We start from the raw sequence: 19,406 nt of genomic DNA, 5'->3' as shown, positions 1-19,406 counted from the left end.
CAAATAAAGTGGGTTTTGTCCAATCTTTAATTAAGCGTTTTGTATATCCCATTTAGACCTCATGGAGATTTGAGAAGAAATCGTCAAAAGTTTTTACTGCTGTTGAATCGCTGTGGTAATTTTAACCACTGACTTTTCACATCCTAATCAACGTAGACATTGTTTGCGGGCAGCCAGTGAAGACCATAGGTGGGCATAATGCAAATGTGTTACTGCGTTATGTATGCAGGTCGCGGACGTGAGACTAGAATTCCTGACGACTTGTTTAGGTGGTTCAGAGTTTATTCTTTCTTTTTGGGAGATAATAGCTAAGTTAAAATGACTGTCAAGATAGAATTTGCAAGATAGCGTCTATATAGCAATAATAAATAGCATGTGAAATTTCTTACTTTTTCTAGTATAGCAAAACCGGTAATGGAGCTTATTGATACTGCTGTCTTTCATAATTTAGCCCCCTGGGCCTGTTTAATACCAGGTTTCAGTGCCCATCCCTAGCCGGCGCCTCTGGGTTAAAGGGTTAATTCACCAAAAATATAGGACTCAACCAAAAACTGAGCGGTTTAGTCCACATTTTCTGAAGAGACACGATCTCTTTAATTTATGAACAGATTGAATTTAGGCTTTTATTCACATATATAATTGATCATTGAACATAAAAAGTTGTTCAACAGTACATGCTTGACACGCAAGAATAAACTTTATTGGTACAATACGGAAGCTCAAACGTACTGCGTAACACACAAGAATGGACATCATTGGTTCTCGCCTATAAAGCAAGCTTGAGTTTCCATTTACCATAACTTATGTGTGAGTTGAATGTTTGTGAATAAAAGCCTAAATTAAATCTGTTCAGTGTATAAAGCGATCGTGTTTCTTCAGAAAAACTGGACTTATCGACTCAATTCACATGGATTAGTTTTACGATCTCTTTATGATTTTGTTTGAATGAATATCTTCATTTGTGTTCCGAACAACATGATTTTGTGTGAACTATCCCATTAAGTTAAACGTCATGCAGTAAGCGTCATTCCTCTGCTGGTTGACATCCTAAAGAGTTGTAAACACTATGGCCATGTGGCATTTCAACACATTGCTCAGTTTGTTTGACTTCTTCATCAACCGCTGGCATGGCAATGCCCAAACCTCAGATTCTTCATTATAAGTTGCTTTGGATAAAAGTATCTGCTAAAGGAATGTAGTAGAGGATGGTTGCCACCCATTTCATCCAAAAAAACAAAAACAAAAAAAACCTGCCTACCATCCTATTAAATGAAGCTAGGTGATTGCTGATAGCATTAAGATTCTTGTGTCTTGGAGTGAAGTGATCTGTAGGCTATGCTATAGTTCTTTGGCTAGTCATGAAGAGTGTTTTGCATACCTTCCCCTTGGCCCTCTTTGAGACGCTGGAGGATGCAGGAACTAGGGCAGTTACTTTAATTTTAGCTGCTCCAGCCCTCTGGCAGCACAGAACAGCTTTGTACTCCAACCTTTTTTGGCTGAGACCTGCAGAGAAGCTCAAAAGTTTTCGGTGCTCTCAAAAACAGGACATGTCAAATTGTAAGATGAATAAAACTGTCCTCATTCCTAGAAAAAGTTTATGCAGCAGGGTCTCTGCATTAACACTTGTCTTGGAGAAGTGGATTTTTTTGAAGGGGCATGTGAAAGAGAATTTTACTTGTCCTACTGGTCAAGTAGCCTGATTAAAACTAACCAAAACGCGAGAATGATTCTGATTTTATTACATTTCGTGTAAGTTGCGATTAATAGTGGATAATAGTAAGTATCAATGTATTGACAGTAACAAGGTTGCGATGTTGAGGCTCGCGCAGCCTCTCGAGAAGAAATATGAACAAATGAGACTCGGTTAACATGATACTGCAGTTTTTAATATATATCAGGTATATTTTCCTGCTTTTTTGTCCTTAGTCAATCACATGCCTTATATATTTATGACATATGATATACATATGATATACATATGATACAGTTAAGCAACATCACACGATCAAGACTGCTGTTTTTCTGAATACCATCACGATTGAAAACACTGATTTCATACAACAGTTCATTAAACAAGTAGTTAATATTAAGTTACATTTATGACACAATATTAACACTTTTTGTTCTCTTTTAGCAGCGAAAACTGTTCCAAACAAAGATCACAGCAGAACCATTGCGCATCTCACAGCAACACTCAGCCGTGTTTCATTACTTAATGATTCAGCGTTTTAAACGAATCAATTTAGTCAAAGGTTTATGAATGGGTCATTGAATAACTGCCTCATTTTTGAATGAATCTGACTCACTCATTGAAATGGTCACTTACCTCCACCTATTGGTGGTTTAGTTTCATGTTTAAAAGTATCAGCCCCCCCAAACATTTCTTATTTGTATATTCAAAAAATATATTCAAATTCAAATGTTATATTCATAACATTATTTAATACAGTTGTGATTTTCTGTGTAAATTATTAAATTTGATTGGTAACAGCCCCTATAGTGTTTATTGATCAAATTTAGGAATTTGAAATGAAAAATGAAAATGAACAATTACCTCGGGGTAGATATCACATATGCAGATTTAAATGTCAAAGCTGATAGAACACTGATGAGAATATGGCTTCAGAATATGGCTTCAGAATTATATTTACACCACAGAAAATCTTGTTTTCTTTCCCGGACAAGCAACTTTTTTTACTTGGACAAGTGAATCAACGATTTACACGACAAGGCTTAATGTCGAGCCCTGATGCAGACTTTTTTCTTGCAATGAAATCAAGAGATGCACAATAGCCTTGACATTTTTAAGGCACATTAAAAGGTCCTTTCTGTGGTATGTTATATAAAAACATTTTTATAAAGAATAATGTATATCTAACAATTTCAATTCAGTTTGGGTCATTCTTGTTTGGTCAGACTCAGGGACTTTTTTATTTACCCAATGGTAATTTTTTTAATTATACCCAATTTACCCAAATTAACAATGAAAAGAGCTAAAGTTAGCCATTGCTCAGTGATGTATTGATAGTTGGCTAACGTAAGGCTGCCTGCTTGAAGTTAGCTTTAGTGTATCAGTTTTAGTTTATCATTGTCATTCATATCATAATTGGAAAAATTTAAAAGATATTGCAGTATGATATTAAAAATGGATATTACAACAGACCACTAACCTGTTGGAATGCTCATAATTATTGACCAATTAAAGCATAACTACATTTGTTTGTTTTTTGTTTGTGAAAGTTTTTGATTAAAGAAAGAACAAAATATATTGAAACACCTGTAACATTTTGGAGTGAGTTGCCAGCTTTCCTTGGTGACAACGACAAAGTTGAAAAATTTGCCCCATGTTTAATTAATAATATTTTTGTGGTCAAAGTAATGATTTCTGTTTTTTAAAATTGAGTTTAATATTTTGAGGCATATATGATGGGGACATGAATATGTAGGACACATTTATCTTTTATTTAATCTTTTATCTAGCTGTATCTTTTATTTATCTTTTTTTAACTTTATTGTTGGAGCTTTTTTTGCTCTCTTTGGCATGTACAGGTCCTTCTCCAAAAATTAGCATATTGTGATAAAGTTCATTAATTTCCATAATGTAATGATAAAAATTAAACTTTCATATATTTTAGATTCATTGCACACCAACTGAAATATTTCAGGTCTTTTATTGTTTTAATACTGATGATTTTGGCTTACAGCTCATGAAAACCCAAAATTCCTATCTCAAAAAATTAGCATATTCCATCCGACCAATAAAATAAGTGTTTTTAATACAAAAAGAGTCAACCTTCAAATTATTATGTTCAGTTATGCACTCAATACATGGTCGGGAATCCTTTAGCAGAAATTACTGCTTCAATACGGCGTGGCATGGAGGCAATCTGCCTGTGGCAATGCTGAGGTGTAATGGAGGCCCAGGATGCTTCGATAGCGGACTTAAGCTCATCCAGAGTCCATCCAGAGAGTCTTGCGTCTCTCAACTTTCTCTTCACAATATCCCACAGATTCTCTATGGCAGGCCAATTGAGCACAGTAATACCATGGTCAGTAAACCATTTACCAGTGGTTTTGGCACTGTGAGCAGGTGCCAGGTCGTGCTGAAAAATGAAATCTTCATCTCCATAAAGCTTTTCAGCAGATGGAAGCATGAAGTACTCCAAAATCTCCTGATAGCTAGCTGCATTGACCCTGGCCTTGATAAAACACAGTGGACCAACACCAGCAGCTGACATGGCACCCCAGACCATCACTGACTGTGGGTACTTGACACTGGACTTCAGGCATTTTGGCACTTCCTTCTCCCCAGTCTTCCTCCAGACTCTGGCACCTTGATTTCCGAATGACATGCAAAATTAGCTTTCATCCGAAAAAAGTACTTTGGACCACTGAGCAACAGTCCAGTGCTGCTTCTCTGTAGCCCAGGTCAGGCGCTTCTGCCGCTGTTTCTGGTTCAAAAGTGGCTTGACCTGGGGAATGCGGCACCTGTAGCCCATTTCCTGCACACGCCTGTGCACGGTGGCTCTGGATGTTTCTACTCCAGACTCAGTCCACTGCTTCCGCAGGTCCCCCAAGGTCTGGAATCGGTCCTTCTCCACAATCTTCCTCAGGGTCCGGTCACCTCTTCTCGTTGTGCAGAGTTTTTTGCCACACTTTTTCCTTCCCACAGACTTCCCACTGAGGTGCCTTGATACAGCACTCTGGGAACAGCCTATTTGTTCAGAAATGTCTTTCTGTGTCTTACCCTCTTGCTTGAGGGTGTCAATGATGGCCTTCTGGACAGCAGTCAGGTCGGCAGTCTTACCCATGATTGCGGTTTTGAGTAATGAAACAGGCTGGGAGTTTTTAAAAGCCTCAGGAATCTTTTGCAGGTGTTTAGAGTTAATTAGTTGATTCAGATGATTAGGTTAATAGCTCGTTTTCATGAGCTGTATGCCAAAATCATCAGTATTAAAACAATTAAAAACCAATATTTCAGTTGGTTTGCAATGAATCTAAAATATATGAAAGTTTACTTTTTATCATTACATTATGGAAAATAATGAACTTTATCACAATATGCTAATTTTTTGAGAGGGACCTGTATGTTCATAAATGTATACACAGGCTTGTAAAGTTATTTTATTCACACGTTTACTGCTCTGTTACTATGTTTACAGATGAGCCAGCCAGCCCTAGTGTAGACCATGATGGCAGCCACATTCCTGCATCGGCTGTGATCTCTGGAGCTCAGGTTGTAATCTCTGACAGCCCAAGCCCTACCACCCCTAGTCCCCTCATGCGCCGGCAACTGTCTCATGACCAAGGTAAGCATTTCTGTCTAGATTTCAATTTATTTGAACAATTATTGCCATCTAACAGCACCATATGAATGGCACAGGGAACATTTTGTTGAACATGTTGCTAATGTTGTATTTTTTTATATTCTACATCTATGCAGAGTCTCTCAGAAATGCCATTCTGGAATCAGGAACCAAAACAGAGCGCTCAAAATCATACGATGAGGGTCTGGACAACTACCGGGAGGAAGGACGTGGGTAAGTGTCTTTTAAAAGCGCCGGATCATAAATTTGGAGGTTCCCAATACTGTAGTTGTGAATGATTGTTTGGCCTAACATATTTATTCATTTTCACAGACGGTCCAGCAAACCGAGTCTAAGTGTTTTCAGGAAGGTGAGAGATGCACTTAAAAATCTCCCTCATAAAGAGCAGCTTTTTTTAAACCAGAACGCTCATTTACTAATAACGGTGATGCTGGCTTTGCTCCAAAACCTAGTGAGATGCCTATGTATAGAGCATTTTAAAGCTGTGCCTAAAGTTCAATCCAATATACATTCTTTTAGCCAAATTTAAGGCTATATCGCATGTGTCCTTTGTGGATACAAACATAATTTTGACAAAAGTCCATCCAAGATGAACAAAGAATCAGACCCATTAAAGTAATGGTGCTAGATTTTCAGCAATTGTGTGCAGTAGGGTTGGTTGCAGTGGCGACAATTCACCAAAAGCCAATGTATGTCTAACTCTGATGACATCCTCGTGTGTGTGTGTGTGTGTGTGTGTGTGTGTGTGTGTGTGTGTGTGTGTGTGTGTGTGGTTCGTCCAAAGATGGATCACATATAGCTTTGATCATAACAGCAAAGTAGACAGTTATAGACCACTGTTATAAGAATGAAGGACCTTTCAAGTGCTTTTCAAGGACTTTCAAGTACTTCACAACTTTTTCCAGCACATCAAAGTTCAAAAGTCTGAATATTATCCAATTTAAATCTTATTTTTAACATAATGACCAAAAAAAGAAAGGTAAACCTTCAAAGTTCGTCCCCATTTGTAAAACGTAGGAATGTAGGAAAACTAACACTTACTGAAAAACACTTTTATTTTAAAATAAAAAAAAATACAAGAAATTACCATTATAGCCAATAGATGGCTGCAGAGGTCCACTCATTGGCTTATTAGTCACTTCCACTCTATTACATAGTTTCACATGTTTATTTATTTATTTATAGAGATTAAAAGATTATATAAGATTAAAAAAAAACTATTTTTTTCACTTTTTGTACTGAAATGTGAAGTATATATTTGTAGGAAAGGTCAAAAAGTCTCATGAAAAACAAAAACTTTTCTTGAAATTGCTAGGGAAATTACACAGACCTGCGAGTAAAGAATGCTTCCTTTGTAATCACTTACACTGTCAGTCGGTTCAGTGCCAAAAACTCATTTTAATCTAAACTAAACTTCACAATGAATCTTTTATTTGTCTCAGGTTTGTTTGTTATAATGAGAGGATTCGTGTGTGTCTGTAAAACTTAGTAAACTTGGGTTAAACAAACTCATTCACTGCTCGCCTTCAGTAACTTAACCACCACTGATTGGTCATTTATTTTCAACAGAAATGCCTCTGATTGGCTCCAATACTAAGTTCTGCAAAATCAAGTTATGAATAGACACATTTGCAGTGCTGTTAAACCTATTCCACACGAATATAACAAACAGATCGCTTTAATTTACTTCCTTTTCTCTCTTATTAAACAATTACAAATTATATGTGACGCGTAGTTATATAACACCGTTAATTCTGCAATAAAAATATATTACTTTGGATTGACCTGACCAGCCACGGTATGGCAGCCGCCATACCCTGTCATACCCATTTGACGCCCTACTTGTGTGACTAGTCAATCATCATGCCTTATCCCTAATGTAGAGCACTCTACATAAGTAACTTGCGAGGTTCCATTTTAGTTAGGGGTAGCCTAAGAAGGGAGTTGCCTGTGTATTGATCACAAGCAACTCACCAGGTTTTGGAATAAGGGCAAAAATTATGAATAGTATACTATATATACTATACACTAAAATTTCAAGTTTGTTTGGTTTTGTAGGCACTTGATGGCCATAAATCTGATGACTCCAGCTCCAGAAGAGACTCCTCCACTGAGATCTTCAGTGATTCCACCAAGGAGGGTTGGCTGCATTTCCGACAGCTCAACACGGAGAAGGGCAAGGTGGGAAAAGTATCTCTCGGTCTCTTTCACTGTTCATTGAGCATATCGAATGGAATGATGATAGTTTTACTGTGATTGTTTTAGATTACTGATCATAACCAGTTTTTACATTTGTTCCTATCTATAGCGAGTAGGAGGTGGTATGCGGCCATGGAAACAGATGTATTCAGTGCTGCGTGGACACTCCCTCTACCTCTATAAGGACAAAAAGGAGGGCCTTGCTCATGTCAACTCCCAACTGGAGGACGCGCCTCAATCAGTCAGCATCAAGGCCTGCTTGATTGACATCTCCTACAGTGATACAAAGCGCAAGAATGTCCTGCGGCTAACGACTTCAGACTGCGAGTATCTGTTTCAGGCAGAGGGCCGAGAGGACATGCTGTCCTGGATAAGAGTCATTCAAGAAAACAGCAACCTGGACGAGGAGGTTTGTTGACAATGATAGCGTAGCCTTCTTGGCTACCTTCACACTGCAGCTACATTGGCGAGGTCTTGTGTGAGAGAGTTAAGAGATACCCACAAATCTAGTTTAAAGAGTACAAAGACACTTTTTTTTTTATTATTGGTCATAACTTCTGGAGAGAAATAACGCAGATGCTGAACAAGGATGACACTTTCTATTGTGCATGTGTTGAGCACCTGTGTTTGTCTATGCTATCAAATGGAGTATAGTATACTTTGAAAAGCCAGGCATTTGCTGTAAACATACGCTGTTTTTAGTATTTGCGTCAAAACTGGGGTCAATTTTGTACTTTAGACATTCATTTATGGAGTGACACCTCTTTTCTGTGTAAGACAAAGTGTGTCTGTTGCAACCACTTGATTATTTTTTTAAAAAACCTCCAAAGAGATGGTCAAGTGTGCAGTTCCAAAGCTGAATGAAAACCTTCAGGGCTAAGTATAAAAGGTTCAACAAATTAAAATAAAAACTCACAATGACCGCATTGTTTTCTATCTAATGAGAAAAATCTTATCTAAACATGTCAAGCTTGAATGTTTTATAACGAGTATTTCCGGGTTGTCATCTTTGCTAATGGCCATTTGGTTGTGGGCACACCGATTTTTTGAGCCGATCACTTGAGCCATAACTGCCATGTGACTAATTACTGTAACTGCAGGAAAATGACAACCTGACAAAGCTGGATTGGTTGGTGGCAAATTGGCCTTCTAGTGACTCCTGCTGATGCATGAGCAGTGACGTCAAAGGCAACAGGCAGGGAAAAATCTATTTATGCTTCTAAGTGGTCCACTGGTAAAGCATCTGCTGTATACAGTAAAATATTTGTGATCCATACTTTACTTGCAATTTATTTGATCAGAACTCACAGCTACTTTTGAATTACCATAAATGGAGAAAGATGCTTGTTGCCCACATAATTGTGTAGTTACAGCATCTACCAGCAGGGATAACAGGATCATGCTAAACCACTCAATCCTTGACCCTTTCAGAACACTGTCTGAATACACGTTTAAAAAGTCATGATCCTCACAAAAAAATGAGTGGAACATCATAGCTGATTAATATCATCATGTGAAGTCTGTGGCCCGCGTCTGCCCCCTCTGAGCACAAACATTGTAGTATTGCATAACTTTGTCAGCATTTCCTGACAAAACCATGTGAAAACCAGCCAAAAGCTAACACAGCAGTGCTTTCTCATCTGCTGAAATCAGCGTTGAGATGAAATTCTTTAATAAAGGTGTGAGGATTATGGGTAGGCTTTTTGTTGATATTCTCTTTCTGTGATTGCTAGATTAACTGGTTTTCTTTAATGCTCACATCAGAGCTGTACTCAGACTGAGGTTTGCATGTTACCACAGAGTTAATGATTCTTTGTCTTGTATTTTCAGAACGCTGCTGTAACCAGCACTGATTTGATCAACAGAAAGCTAAAGGAGTATATATCCATGAGGTAAAGAACATTTCCTAGAGACCAGCAATGTTTGCCCAGACATATTGGCCCTGTTCCAAAACCTAGTGAGCTTGCCTCACTGTCTAGATTGGCAGCATCCTGACAGAAATGTAACCTGAAGTTGAAACAAAGCTCTGTCAGCTGTCTCACACACACACACACACACACACACACACACACACACACACACACACACACACACACTAGATTCTACAATTAAAACTTTATAATGCAATAATAACATTTTTGCGTTAAAAGCCTGTCTGTGATGGCTGAAATATTGCCTTGGTAGTCAGTTCACTAGATTTTGGGACAGAGTCTAGGTCTTTTTTAAACCTATATTTAAACCTTATATTACAAACCTTGTAATACATCTTCACATATGTGTTGAACTGTGTAATCTTGCCTTATGAGCAGTGTCCAATAATTTGTGTATTTGTTACAGCGCACCCAGCAGTAAGACCGAGCCGTCACCCAAGACCTCACGACAGTCTATCAGCATTAGACACACTCTGCTGGGTGGCAGCAGTAAGAGTCAGAGCCCCTACTCGCCCAGAAACGAACAGGAGAGGAGCAAAGGTAACAGGTGGCATTGTGAAATGACACTGAAACCCATTGAATGTGCTTTGATCTCAGTGAAATGTTGATGTCAGCGATATGTCTCAGATGACTCCAGTCCTCCGAGAGATAAAGCCGCTTGGAGGAGAGGAATTCCAGGCCTGAAGAAGAAGCCTCAAGATAAGAGACCCGCTGCTGGCGTCACTTTTGGAATGCGACTGGATAATTGCCCCCCTGCACAAAACAACAGAGTAAGAGATGCCAGATATTACAAATCTGGTTCTGCGTCAAGCACATAAAACTATTACTGGTGAAACTCACGCAAACATGTCAAGGTTACATTTCACTTCAAAAGCAAATGGGGGGAAAAAATATATTGTATTTTTGCATAAAGCAAAAGAAATTTGGCCGCACTGCACCATCAGGTGAGGTCTCAGGTAAATCTATTTTAGAACAAATTCTTGCATTGACATTGCTAGCATATTTTCCCCTCTAACGATCAATACAATATATCTGAATATTTGACAATTAAATCTTTACTTCATTGTTAAATCAATTTTTTCACAATACAGTATTGAGGAGTTGTTTTTCCCTAGTAAATAAGCTTAATTGACATAAAATTAAGATCATCATGGAAAAACAATAAATGGTTCTAAAAATAGGTTTCATTTTCTTAATGCAAAATGTAATTTCCTGGGTATTTTTCTTTCTTTTGAATTTAGGGTGAAATATGGCCTACCTTTTTTACAATTAGTAAGATTATATAATATTAAAAATAACACTAATTTCTGTCTGTATTATAGTTTGTACCTTTGATCGTGGAGGTGTGTTGTAAGCTGGTGGAGGAGAGAGGGCTAGAGTACACAGGGATTTATAGAGTCCCTGGAAACAACGCTGCCATCTCGAGCATGCAGGAGGAGCTAGACACTAAAGGCATGACAGACATTGATATCCAGGATGACGTGAGTGAACACTTTGCCTTGTGTGATAATCATATATGAGCTGTGGTACCATAAAGGCAGACCTGATCTATGTGCTTTTATTTTGTTCAGCAGAAGTGGCGAGACCTCAATGTGATCAGCAGTTTGCTTAAGTCCTTTTTCAGGAAACTTCCTGAGCCTCTGTTTACTAATGGTGAGACCCGTGATCGCATAGAATAGATGATTCTTCCGGCTTTATACAAAACGCATGGAAAACTGCACTCTCTAATAGAGAGAAACTTTTATCTAAGCCCTATTTTCTCCACTTGTGGAAGAAGCACTCCTCCTAGAGGCTGAGAGTAGTCAGTTCATAGGGTCATGGAAAACCTGAAAATATCTAGGAATTTTTAAAAATCTTTGCAGTCCTGAAAAATTTGTGGAAAATTATAAAATCTTAAAAAAGGTTAGTAAATGTTGTTTAAAATGTTAAGTAATAAGTTCTATAGTATTTTTTTTTTTGCATATTCAGCAGAAATATTTATTTGCTGTAGTAACTTTTTGAATTTAGGAACCCGATTAATAGACTTCAGGAGTGTTCTAATGATGCCTGTTTTGCTCTGATCATAGAAAAATATTCCAACTTTATTGATGCCAATCGAATGGAGGACCCTGTTGAGCGGTTGAAAGCACTGAAGAGACTGGTACAGATTAACCTAAGACTGCTGCTGATTTACTAAATACTGATGTTTACTAGATTGGAGGAATAGATAACCTGTAATCAGCAATAAAACAGAATGAAATAAATCATATTTTCTGTTTATTCCTCCCAGATACATGAATTACCAGACCATCATTATGAAACGCTCAAGTTCCTCTCTGGACATCTTAAAACTGTCTCTGAAAACTGTGAGAAAAACAAGGTATGAGCTTTGCAGATGTTCAGTTAATTTACCCTGTTTAGGTGTATTGAACAACCTGTGACAAGAGATGCTAAATTAAAACGAAACCTTAAGCCGGTTTTGTGTTTAATATGACTTCACTGTAAATGATGACTTTCATAAAAGTTAAATATTAAATTATATCATTCTTAACAGATCATTAAAACTGCAGTGCTGTCACAGCTTGTCTGAAGAACCCGGAAGCACAGATGCTTATTGTGTGATGTCAATAATTTCTCCTTTAGATAGAAAAGAAAGGATTTGAAAGATTTCTTTATGGAAGCTTTTTTTGTATTTAATTAGATGGAGCCACGTAACTTGGCCATCGTGTTTGGCCCAACCCTTGTCAGAACCTCTGAAGACAACATGACGCACATGGTCACGCACATGCCCGATCAGTACAAGATCGTTGAGACTCTCATTCAGCAAGTAAGACCATTTTCCTTTCATCTCTAATAATTGATGTCTGAATTCAGCTGAACTGTCTGAAATTCTCTTCTACAGTATGATTGGTTCTTCACAGAAGATGGAGATGAAGAGCCAACGGTGAGTTTGTAGCTTCCTGCCATTCTCCTCTTGAGTGGATTTCTCAGCCCTAAACAAGCATCTCCTTGCAATCCTTTCCAAAATCTAATAATTGAGACTTGGCTCAGTATAACTGTTGAGTTTCTAAGGTAACACTGGTCAGGAAAACAAAGAGTCATCCTCAACATTTTCTCAGTTTCCTTATGGTCCCATTTCCACCTGGTATTAACATCTGTATTGAAACAGGTCCATTGTTTCTTGAAATCCCCTCAGCGCATTCAGATGTTGTTAGGGACTTAAATGGCCACATCGCTTTTGTAGAGCAAATTCATCCCAGACAACATCAAAGGACTGCCGTCTCTTACGAGGGCAGATTTATAATTTTTCAGACCCTAAGCAGAGTTCAGACCTGATGCATTATTTCATTTTCTACAGAACAAAAGCTGCATTACAGGTACATCTGATACTAGGGTGTGAGGCAAGTGCAAAGCTTACTTTAATAAGGCTTCATGCAGCTTTGCATCTTTATGCAGAATCAAAGAGAGTCACTTTGACTTAAAGCGTACAGTGCACAGGTCGTACACTCATAGCATACAGTGCTTCTTCTTTAAATGGCTGTGGTACTGGTCCTTGAGTGAAATCCATTGCTACTAAATACAAACTTGCTTTGTCCTTCGAAAAGCTGAATAGTACAAAATCAACAAAGAACTAATAAACTAACCAATTCCACTATTTTCTGCTCTTCACTTTTATGCAGTAACAGACTGTAAACCTACAAGAAATTGACAGAATTTATTTTAAGTCGTGATTTGCTGGAGAAAAGAACACATGGATTTATTGTCACTTGTGGACCCACTAAGGCCCCAAGCATTTGCATGGTTTACATGGTGGTTGAAGCTGCCTCTGCTCACGAAACACAATCTTTGCATTGAGAACAATGTTTCAAATCGGTTTTAAAAGAAAATGTTTGTCTGTTTGGCAAAGCTCATACATGCACATGCTTCAGACTGCACTTAATGTTTTCAAATGCCTCATATCAGTGACATGAATTTATACCTCTCGTTCCTTGTGTATGCCAGACCACCGTGGAGCATGAGAGCACCGTTCAGTCTCAGCCTGTGCCCAACATTGACCATCTGCTGACCAACATTGGCCGCACTGCTCCATCGCCCGGAGACGTCTCAGGTAATCTTTCCTTCATTGTCCAACAGTTCCAGGTCAGGGATATGAGTTTAGAAGAATGCATATTATTTAAAACCAAATTGAAACATTCAGAGTGTTCAGATGTTGGTGTGTGTATGTTCACTCTCTAAGTATATTTCAGATGAATAGCAGATACTCATGCTTGCCATTTAGATCCGTCAATGTTTAGAGCAAACAAAAAGCAAGCTTGCCAGAAATGTTTTGATGCATATGTAAAGGTGAACTATTTTAGCAATTTTGCATTGGTCAAAAGTATTGGATGAGCTGTTTGAAAAATTGGGTAAAATAGTTCCTTTGTTTGTGAAGCTTATGAATCAATCTATTTCATTTATTTTTTTTCTTTACCTTCAGCCATTGTTTTTGACTAGTTGTCTTTATTTCAATTGTATGATTTCTCCAGAATTCTCCTTTTGCTTTGGTTTGTATTGGTTTGAACCTCACCCATTGCCATCCCTCCCTAATGCTTTAGTCTCTGTTATGACTCCACTCCTCCTTTTCTTTCAGTTCTTTTCCCTCCTTACACTTCTCTTGTGCTAACCTGGCATGTTCTTTCCCAAAAGAAATGGAAAAATCAATGATAAACCACCAAAGGTTTACCCGTCTGACCCATCTTGTCTCTAGTGTTTTTCTTCTCCCTTGTCCCTGTCCAGCACTGCTCACACATTACCCAATCTTAACACAGGCCAAGTGGGCGGCGTCTATCACTCGGTGATGTCACTGATGGACTCTGTAATGTCTGTGATGGACAGCTGGGACTGTAGGAAGAAGGAGGAGTGTTGTCCCCAGTGTAGCTGCCTAGTCTGCAGAAATCCCAGATTCTTATAAATTGAAAGTGAATCCGGGACAAACCCACCAGAAAACAAAAGAAACAAAAAAAGAGTGTCAGAGAAGTTGATATTTGTCATCGTCGTGTTGCACGTTTCATATCTTATAAGACTATTATTAACAGAGAGGATACAGAGCTGTGATGGTGTAATGTGTCTGAAAAGCCTCTTTGCTGTCTCTCGTTGTCTCTGAAGCTGACCGCATGGAGTTCTAGCATGGTATGGTCTCCAGGATTTCTTCCAGTCATGTGACATACAGTAACTGTCATTGATGATGTCTGAAGGGGTGTGGTGAGGGGCTGAGCCGGCTTAAATTATAAAGCTCCCGATGAATCTCATACCATTCAAAACCATTAGTATCTCTGATGGAGAGTGAGCAAAGGGGCTTTTGAGTGGTGAAGTAGTTACTTGCTTCCTCCTCGTAGCTGCTCTACCACCTTATAGCTTTGGCCCCTTTAGCCCCTTTCTGCCCTCCTGTCATATTTGACCCTTGTTGTCCCTTGTCATAGTCTCTCAGTGCTTTAATTCATTCTGCATCTCCATGTTTTGCACCAAAAAGCTGATACCGTTCATCACAGATAAGATTCCCCAAGTGTCTGATTTTTACCTGTAAACGTTCAGACATTCATAGCTACCATTCAGGTGCTGTGTAACTGCTGTAACTTCTCATGAAAATATTTAGACGTGATGTGGCGACAACTAATGAAAGAACAGACGGTGGAGTTCGTGTAATTCACCTCAGTAGGCGGACTAGCGAAGCACAGTACAGATACGTGGCGACCTCCAGTGTAAACATCCTTTTAAAATGTTCCTTACTCCACAACAACTTCACGTCTCATAAAAAAACACCTTATTATAATTCATTTCAAACTTCTGATATCTAAACTTGTCGCAATTAGTTAGCTGAATGATCACAATTATTTGAGCTAATAGTTGCTGTGTACTTCAATTCTATTACCACATATTGCCTTCCAATTACTAGAAATGCCATGAAATATATTACATAGTAGGCTACAAAAACACAAAACTTAACATCCTAACCATAATCAAACATTTCATGTTTCCAAGTGAATGAGTGACATAGTGTGCATGCATAAAGCATATAAACCCATGATGCAATATAGCCATCCAATGTAGGTTTACGAAAGTAAAGATTTAAGAATTCTTAGCCGTGTTTGCAAATAGCAGCAATATCCTGTTTCCGACCAGATTTGTTACAGCTCTCGTCCCCTATACATAGCTGTAAGGATGTCTATCCCTGCCTTGGTTATGTCTCTTGAGTTGGGAAAGAATGCCTGTAGACGTGTTCTGCTGGCTGTGTGTGTGTGTATGTGTGTGTGTCAGTAATTGGCGGTCTCACTGTGAACAGGCTGTGTCTGTCTGTGTGAATGTGTGCATGAACTGCCTCCTGTCCTACTGCACAGTGCTGGGTTCTTGTCATCACTCATTCCTCTTTCCTCCATTTCTCTGTGTTTGATGGCTTAAGTGTGTCGCCTTCATCTCTCGGATCTCTACATGACTCCACTGTTTGTGCTGTTCCGCTGCTGTTGTGGTGAAGGATATTTATATTTCAGTCTCCCCTTGTCTCTGGCTCTTTGACCCCTCTGTATTCCACTTGAAATGGCCTACTTACCTTTTTCTCTCTCTGTTCCACTAGATTCAGCCACCAGTGACTCTGCCAAATCAAAGGTGAGTACTTTCTCTTGAGATAATTACAAAATCACCTTATATGAAAGAGGAGAGGACTCCTGCTTCAAAGGCCAATTCCCTGAGATGTGGGATAGATCACAATGTATTGTAAACTTACTATTTTCTTTATGTGCTTGGTTCTGTAGCAGGGTTCCTGGGGATCTGGTAAGGATCAATATAGTAGAGAGCTGTTGCGTTCTTCCATCTTTGCTAGCCGCAAACGCAAAAAGCCCAAGGACAAGCCTCAGCCGAGCAGCTCTGATGATGACCTGGATGCTTGTTTTTCCAAAATGAATCTTCCGGTGCAAAATGATCCAAATTGGCCTGCTGATCAAACCGAAGATGCTGAGAGTGAAGTTGGGCTCGATAACCAAATAGAAAGGACTGAGTATGATGACCAGAGCCCAGGAGAGTGTCTTGACATCACCTCTGAGAAAAAGCAGCTCATCTCTGAACACTTGCCCCGACAAACTTGTCCCTCACCTAAAATCATTACGTCACCGAAACCTATTTATCACATGCCGTTGACTCGCCAAAGTTCCCTGTCCGATCCTCCCTCCAACTATGATGATGGTTGTGTGTCAGATCTGGGCACACTTAACAGCACCAGTTCCCAGGCCTCAGTAACAAGGATGAGGCATGGTAGAACCCCAGGCCACTGGATGGAGAATACAGGAATGAGCCCAGGAGCAGAAGTCTGCTCTATCACATCAGATTACTCCACCACCTCCTCCATGACTTTCCACACAGGGGTGGAGTCCGTTGCCCTCAGTCCAGAGGTGCAGTCTGTTGCTGAAAGCCGCGGTGATGATGCTGACGATGAAAGAAGTGAACTCATTAGTGAGGGACGGCCAATGGAGACTGACAGTGAGAGCGACTTATCAGTCTTTGCCGGTGGCCGAGAAAGCGGGGCAGCTGAAGATAGCATCCAGCTGGAGGGGGGTGTCACACCTTTACAGGATGTACCGAACCTCATCCCCTCCCATCGGATCATCGCGTGCGATACCCTGGCACGCAAGAGGGGGAGTCGGCAGAAGACGGACAGCGAGTCTTCAGCAGATGGGAGCAGAAGCGACAAGGAGTCTTGTCGTCTATCACGAGGGCTGGATGCAGTCAAGGGCCGTTCCACTGGTAGTCTTAGCTCTTCCTCTCGCAGCGAATCTGAGCGTGCCGAGCCCATGTGGCGAATCAAAATCACTGACCGGTTAAAATGCCGACTGCGGACATCAGCTGATGACATGTTCGGGATGGGTTCCCAGCGCACCAGGTCCCCCGACACTCGAAGTAAACGGAAAAGCAATATCCGCCGCAGGCACACCATGGGTGGTCAGCGGGACTTTGCCGAGTTGTCAGTAATTGGGGACTGGCAAAGAGTCGAGGGCAACGAGCTCTCGGCCATGGATCGTTTAAAGCCCAAGTGCAGTTCGCAGGACTTCTCCATCAGAGACTGGATAGCTAGAGAGCGACACCGCACCAGCAACCCTGAAGTTAGTCTGGATGGGCTGGACCTGCACCCTTCCCGATCACGGGACCTGTTATCCGCTGGGCCCTCGCACTCCCACTTGGGTCAGCTCCTCAATGGAGATGTAGCGGCCGCTCAGAACAAGAGCCTAAGCGTAGCCGCAGATGCCCACCCTCATAAACTCTCTGGTGCTCAAGTGGTCCGTTCCCGTTTCTATCAGTACCTGTGAAAGTGTGTGTGAGTGTATACTCATGTGTATATATATATACCCATATATACACATTAGTACACATTTTATGAGTGTCTGAGTATTGACTTGTTTTAAGATACCTGAGTGATGCTTGTAAGCCATGTTGGCGTCAGCAGTAGAATGCTAGTCGAATGTCATGGGCGAGAGTGTGTTTTGTGTGTGTGATGTTCGAGATCAGGAGAAAGTCTGTATGAAATTGATGTTGAGCATTCTCTGGACAGGTGGAGTTGCAAGAAATATTTTTTAAAACATCCTGTGATATTTCCTTCTGTGAATGAAATTACATACAGACCCAATGTTGTACAGTGAACAGACTCTCTCACTGTAGGCCAACCGAAGTGCAGTATTGATGGAAAACTGGGCGAGCTCGAGTTCCAGTGAATATAGATTTTTAGATTTGAGTGTAGAGTTAATCTTAACTGACTGAGATATCACATAATTGAGCAGTTTTAGTCCAAATGGCTTGAAAGATAAAGGCAAGTAACAGAGAAATAGGCTGAGCAGGTAGGTCAATAGTCTGGAATTGTAGGATGTTGAGAAGACTAGTATCTTGAACCTTGACAAGATTCATTTTATTGGAAAGTGTAAAGAGGCCCCTGGTGTTGTGATAGATCCCTCAGTAACCAAAACAAGAATGTATCTGCTTGTTGTAATACTAAACAAACTGCCATTTTCATTTATGAACTGTATATATTTCCCCTTTCTGTGCTTTTTGTTTATTCTGCCTGTGTTTGGACTGCTTTGCGTGCTGTGGAACGGTGTCCGTTTCGTTTTCTTTTTTAAATGCAATGCATGGCAGACACTCAGCAGGCAACTTTTTTTTTTAAATAACGGAAGACAAAAAGGAATTCAAAACCTCCCTCTGATGCAATTTGCTGTGTACATGTTGATGTTTGTTATACTGCGACTGCTGAGACATGATTACTGTCTTTGGCATAAAGCTGGGAAAAGAATGGATTGTTAAAGAACAAAGAAATCAGGTGTCTTTGGATCATGAAAGTGCCTCATATTGAATACTGGTCTGGGGTAGTTGAAGGTGCCACATCTCACATACAAAAAAAGTTTAAAAGATTATTTTTTTTCTTTACCTCAGCCAGACTTCGTTCTTGGAAAAATGAGAAGCTTCCATTCCTACATCATTCCTCCTGGGTCTTAACACTATTTTAATGCATTATTGTTTTAAGTTTTGCATTTGGTATTTTAACCAGACTTGAATTTTAAATATTCCTGTAAAATAAGTAACTTAAATGTACATATCTATTACATGTTTTAGCTGCTCCTCTTCCTTTGGTCATCTTCATAGCATCTGTTTCTTTTTGTAAGTATTGTATGATACAGAGGTGAGGTTAAGGGACATGCTAATCATCTCTGAGGTTCCTCTTGTGTGAACAATGCTTCCCTAACTGTTTGTATCATGCTGGGTCTGCACTTGTGGTGGACACCCATTGTAAAACACTGGAAAATAAACCCTTTTTGTCTGAGAGATAACTAGTGTTGAATTATTTCATTTCTTCGGCATTCTCAGCTTGAGGCCACAAGGGGGCAGACTGTCATTGCATGATATTGGTGATGGCTGAAAACAAAACAGTCCTTGAATCTTTGTCCAAAAAAAATGAACC

The 19,406-nt window shown here is 39.7% G+C and overlaps 1 protein-coding gene across 3 annotated transcripts in view; it reads left to right on the top strand.

Moving 5' to 3' along the window:
* The window catches only part of arhgap21b (Rho GTPase activating protein 21b), a 68,081-nt gene extending 48,806 nt beyond the window's left edge, over positions 1–19,275 (top strand). For all 3 annotated transcript variants that reach the window (XM_077214483.1, XM_077214396.1, XM_077214580.1), the window contains 17 exons: positions 5,163–5,309; positions 5,444–5,540; positions 5,640–5,676; positions 7,386–7,508; positions 7,636–7,935; positions 9,357–9,418; positions 9,864–9,997; positions 10,085–10,227; positions 10,780–10,938; positions 11,032–11,110; positions 11,524–11,597; positions 11,727–11,816; positions 12,138–12,263; positions 12,339–12,380; positions 13,439–13,544; positions 16,044–16,075; positions 16,222–19,275. In XM_077214483.1, the coding sequence (XP_077070598.1) occupies positions 5,163–5,309; positions 5,444–5,540; positions 5,640–5,676; positions 7,386–7,508; positions 7,636–7,935; positions 9,357–9,418; positions 9,864–9,997; positions 10,085–10,227; positions 10,780–10,938; positions 11,032–11,110; positions 11,524–11,597; positions 11,727–11,816; positions 12,138–12,263; positions 12,339–12,380; positions 13,439–13,544; positions 16,044–16,075; positions 16,222–17,766 (3,296 nt within the window). In that variant the 3' untranslated portion in view covers positions 17,767–19,275. The remainder of the gene's footprint in view (positions 1–5,162; positions 5,310–5,443; positions 5,541–5,639; positions 5,677–7,385; positions 7,509–7,635; positions 7,936–9,356; positions 9,419–9,863; positions 9,998–10,084; positions 10,228–10,779; positions 10,939–11,031; positions 11,111–11,523; positions 11,598–11,726; positions 11,817–12,137; positions 12,264–12,338; positions 12,381–13,438; positions 13,545–16,043; positions 16,076–16,221) is intronic.
* The last annotated feature ends 131 nt before the right edge of the window (positions 19,276–19,406 follow it).

Source organism: Siphateles boraxobius, unplaced genomic scaffold (genome assembly GCF_051911475.1).
Source record: "Siphateles boraxobius isolate OS27281-9 unplaced genomic scaffold, OSU_SipBor_1 1, whole genome shotgun sequence".
NCBI lineage: Eukaryota > Metazoa > Chordata > Actinopteri > Cypriniformes > Leuciscidae > Siphateles > Siphateles boraxobius.
The sequence above is the reverse complement of the archived record's forward strand: the minus strand, read 5'-3'. Positions and strand labels throughout refer to the sequence as shown.